General features: G+C 54.6%; 1 protein-coding gene across 1 annotated transcript; it reads right to left on the bottom strand.

Annotated features, from left to right (window-relative positions):
- Positions 1–1121: 1121 nt before the first annotated feature.
- On the bottom strand, positions 1122–3108 carry RHOV (ras homolog family member V). Its single transcript, XM_025919681.2, has 3 exons — positions 2884–3108; positions 2629–2687; positions 1122–2451 (listed from the first exon to the last, which is right to left on the bottom strand). Exons 1-3 carry the CDS (start codon positions 3089–3091, stop codon positions 2008–2010), a joined length of 711 nt encoding a protein of 236 aa, XP_025775466.1. The 5' UTR covers positions 3092–3108; the 3' UTR covers positions 1122–2007.
- Positions 3109–4280: the final 1172 nt, after the last annotated feature.

Genomic DNA, 4280 nt, shown 5'->3' on the forward strand with positions numbered 1-4280 from the left:
GAACCTGGCTGCAATAGTACAGCCCCAGCACCTCTACCTGAGGGGCAAGGGGACAAGGGCAGATGGGATGGCTGGAGCTCTTGGGGATGGGCCCTGGTGGGACAGGAGCTGGATAGTCTTGGCTAAAACTAAATTGGGAGATTATCTAAGATTTCACTTGACTAGGATTTCTGTCCCTCAGCCCTGCTCTTTACACAGGCAGCTGTTACTTCCTGCTGAGGGAGCCGGGCTGGGACAAGAGTGCACACTCACCTAGCCCAGCAGTTGCTTAGCAGGTGTGCCTTAGAAATACCTCTCCATAGGAATAACACTTACCCATGTATGGAACTCTAGTTTGCACTTGAGGTATTACCTTTTTTCTCCAGGGCTCACTTTCTTTGTGGGTAAAGAAAGTGTGTGTTTCCCCCCAAGGTACCCTTTAAAGTTTCTTCTAGCTCCAATTCCAGGGAATCTTCTCTGGATCCCTGCTCCTCTCCAAGTCATCACCCAATAAACCCTCACTCCCCAGGATTTCTGGGTCTAAACTGCTATTTAAATTACTGAAAACACGCACCTTGACCTTTAGTTGGTCCTTATGTGGACTTTGAGTGCCAAGACTGAAGACTAGGTCCAACCAACTTGACCCAGAAGTTTGGCCAGTGGTTGAGGTTTAGGCTGTATGGAGTTATGTCATTCTCAGGCTCTGAGCCAAGTGGCCCCCTACCCCGAGACCCTGTGGACAGTTAGAAGGATCAGAGCAGGAAGGTTAGAGGGCCTAGCACTGCCCAGAGCCCCAGTGATGAGCGAGGTGCTCTAGAAAGGAGGGGAAGAGGGGAGGGGCACTACCCGCCTGGTGAGGTCATGGGAAAGCAGCTCTGGCGCTGACACCTGGGGAAACCCGTTCCTAGGCTGCTTCCCACGCTAGCTCTCCTGGGAACCAGCTAAGCTCCAAGTGGGGAGCCCCAGACCTGTCCCCCCCCAGTCCAGTTCCCATCACACTGTCTCATCTAGTGCAGCCCCACCTCTCAGTCTAGCCTCAGTCCTTCAGCACCCAACCTATCTATCCTGTCTATTGGGTCCTGAAGAGGACTCTGAGAGAGCAATGGGCAGACAGCTCCAGGAAATGACACAGAGACAGCAGCTTCAGAAACTTAAGGCTTTATTTGCAGACTCTGTACTGCTCTCTACCTTCTAGGCTGTGGCCTTGGAGGAAGGGGCGACCCCAGCCCCTTCTTCCTTCAGGCTCTAGTTTGCAGCTCCTCCCCCTCCTCTTGCTGGGCCTTGCCTCTCACTTCCTGCCCTGCTCCTGGCCCAGCCAGTTTGGGCAGTGCCTAGGGAGCCCTGAGTCCCAGTTCTTCCCAGGGACCAGCCCCGCCCACCATGGCCCTGGGGCCTGAGGGCAGCCCAGGTGTCAGCCTTGCTCCTCAGCTGCCCCACTTCTCTGCTCTCCTTGCTCTTCCTCCTTCCAAGCTTAGCCCTCTGACCTGCCTCCTCACCAGCCTCCCTCCAGCCCCAAGGCTCCAAGGCCTCACTTTCTGCTCCCTTTCAATCTCTCATTGACCTCTGTCTTATCCAGTCCATCCCAAACGGCTCTCTAAGTTCTCCACCCTCCTGCTCTTGCCAGGCTCTTCCTCACCCCTGTGCCAAGGAAGGGGTGGGGACCACCACAAGGGGTCCTAATTCAGCCAGGCTGACCTGAGGTCTCCTGGTAAGAAACTGGGAGCTGGATCCCAAACTGCTTAGCGGTGGATGACACTGCTAGGACCACCCCACAAAATCCAAGTGCTGGGATTTCTCTGTGATCTTTGACCACAGAAATCCAACTCAGAGCCTTGCCTCCTCCAGGCCCTGGGCCCACCCTTGCATATTACAGTGGGCAATTAGAGGCCTGTGTCCTCACAGTGTTCAGGTGGAACTAAGTCCCATGAGGTGGCCTGGCCCTGCCAGTATCCCCCTCAAAGGCCCCAGTACCCCAGTTTCCAGAAGTCTGTGGTCTTATGCCTATTACTCCCTAGCTGCTATGGCTGTTCAAACAAAGCAGAAGAACTTCTTCCATCGGCAGCGAGAGAGGGTTCGCACACCTTTGGCGTTCAATTTCTTCTCCAGCCGGGCTTTGTGTTCAATGGCACTGAGAATAGCTGAGTCAAACACCTCCTTCAAGTTCTTCTGCGTCAAGGCAGAGCACTCGAGGTAGCAGGAGGCCCGGATCTTCTCCGCTAGACCCTGAGCCTGGGGTTGGGGCACTGGGCCCTCCCGGCCCCCCTGGTCCAGCTGAATCAATACATTGACATCGTCCCTCAGGTCAGCCTGGGTGCCTACCAGCAGCACAGGAGCTTGGGGGTTGTGAGTGCGGATCTCGGGCAGCCATTTCTCTGTGATGTTCTGGAAAGAGCTGGGCTGCACTACGCTGAAGCAGGCCAGGAAGACATCAGTATCCGGGTAGCAAAGGGAGCGAAGGCGGTCAAAATCTTCCTAGGATGGTAAGGCCAGATCATTAGTAGGATTATTCCCTGCCGCAGGGAACAGGAATCTGCTCGTCACCTGAGGTTGCCGACCTGAGACTCCAAAGGCCCAAGACCATCTCCATTTCTTATCCACCCTCCAGCCCACCTTCTCTCAGACCATTAGAGGCCGCGCCCAACTTCTCACCTGTCCCGCTGTGTCCCAGAGCTCAATGCGCACCGGGGCTCCATCCACCAGGACTTGCACTGCAGGGTCAGGGCGGGAGACAGCGAGTCAGGAAGAGCATCTTGGGCCCTACTAGACCTCACCAGCGCCACCTCGGGGCCTGCTTCCGTCCCCCTCCCGTGGCGCTTCCTTGCCCTCCAGTCCCCGCGCCTGCCGCAGCCCCTGGATGCACAACCCCACCCCCAGCCACGCGGCCGCCGGGGCCGTTGAACGTACCAGAGAAGGTGTCCAGCGCTGTGGGCCGGTAGCGCGCGGGGTACCCATTGCAGGTGTAGCTGACGATGAGGCTGCTCTTGCCCACGGCGCCGTCGCCCACCAGCACGCACTTGATGCCCAGCTCCGGGGACGCGCTGCCCCGCCGCGGGGGAGGGGTCGGGGCCCGGAGCGGGGACGACTCGGCCTCGCTCAGCTCCCGCGGGGGCATGGCCCGCTCCGGGGACAGCCCGGGACCAGGCTCCGCTGCGCTCCGGGAAGCAGGTTCTGCAGGGTGCCTCTGAGTCCGCCAAAGCCCGGCGCGCCGGCCAGCCGCTAACCCAGGGTATATGTGGGGGCTCCGCCCACCTCATCTGCATGTCCCGTGCGGCCCGGGACTCCGCCCACCCGCCAAACCCTGTCGGGGCCTCCCGGGGCAACGCACCCCATGAGGTCCGGCGGTCGCATACCCCGGGAAGGAAGAGAGCCAGGCCGAAAACTGGCGCTCAGAGAATCACGCAGGTACAAGGACAAAGAATCGCCAACATGAGGCAGATCTAGGTATCTTGGCAGAGAAAAATATCCAGGATTTATTGTTAGGAAGAAGAAGCGAGTTGCAGAACACACAATACAGCATGTTCAAATTAAACCTTTGTTCAGATTAAAACAAAAATCTAGATATATGTTTGCACGAGTATAAAAGTCTGGATAATAATTTTCTTATTAAAGAATGATTTTTAAAAATATACAGATCATGGGAGTGCCTGGCTGGTTCAGTCAGTAGAGCATGAGACTGTTAATCTCAGAGTTGTAAATTCTAGCTCCACATTCCATGTAGAGATTACTTAAAAAAAATCTTTAAAACACACACACACACACACAGATGATAAAAAGCCAGAAGATAAACTCAAGCATGAACACACCAGGTGGGAACTTACCACACTCCCAGGGAAAAACTTGCTCTTGATTGGGTTTGAAGACAGGCTTTAAAGACCTTCACTCTGCTCTGCTAAAGGAATTCAGGGTGCTGGAGAAGCTAGCTGGGGAGGATCTCCAAGGACAATTCAACATTTGAATATTTTCTAAATCTCCAAAGTGCCTAATACTATCTTCATCATCATCATCATCATCATCATCATCATCAAAAAAGTACATAGTAATTACTTATATGCTGATGCTGTTCTGGGCCACCCACTGTCCTTACCCCAGAAGGAGTTTACAGATTGAGACAAGATAATCCCAGGTAGTTCTAGGAAGGTCACCAAGAGAGCTAATTTCATCTCTTTGTTGCAGCCACACAAGTGACACAAGGCCCCAAATCCTTTCTTTGAATTCCAAGGCAATCTTTCATCTCAGCCTGTGTGCAAAGATCATTGAAAACACCTCATTCGTGAATTGCTGCAGGGAGAGTGTTGGGAAGG

This window comes from Puma concolor, chromosome B3 (assembly GCF_028749965.1).
Source record: "Puma concolor isolate L17-30 chromosome B3, mPumCon1.1.hap2, whole genome shotgun sequence".
In the NCBI taxonomy this organism is placed as follows: domain Eukaryota; kingdom Metazoa; phylum Chordata; class Mammalia; order Carnivora; family Felidae; genus Puma; species Puma concolor.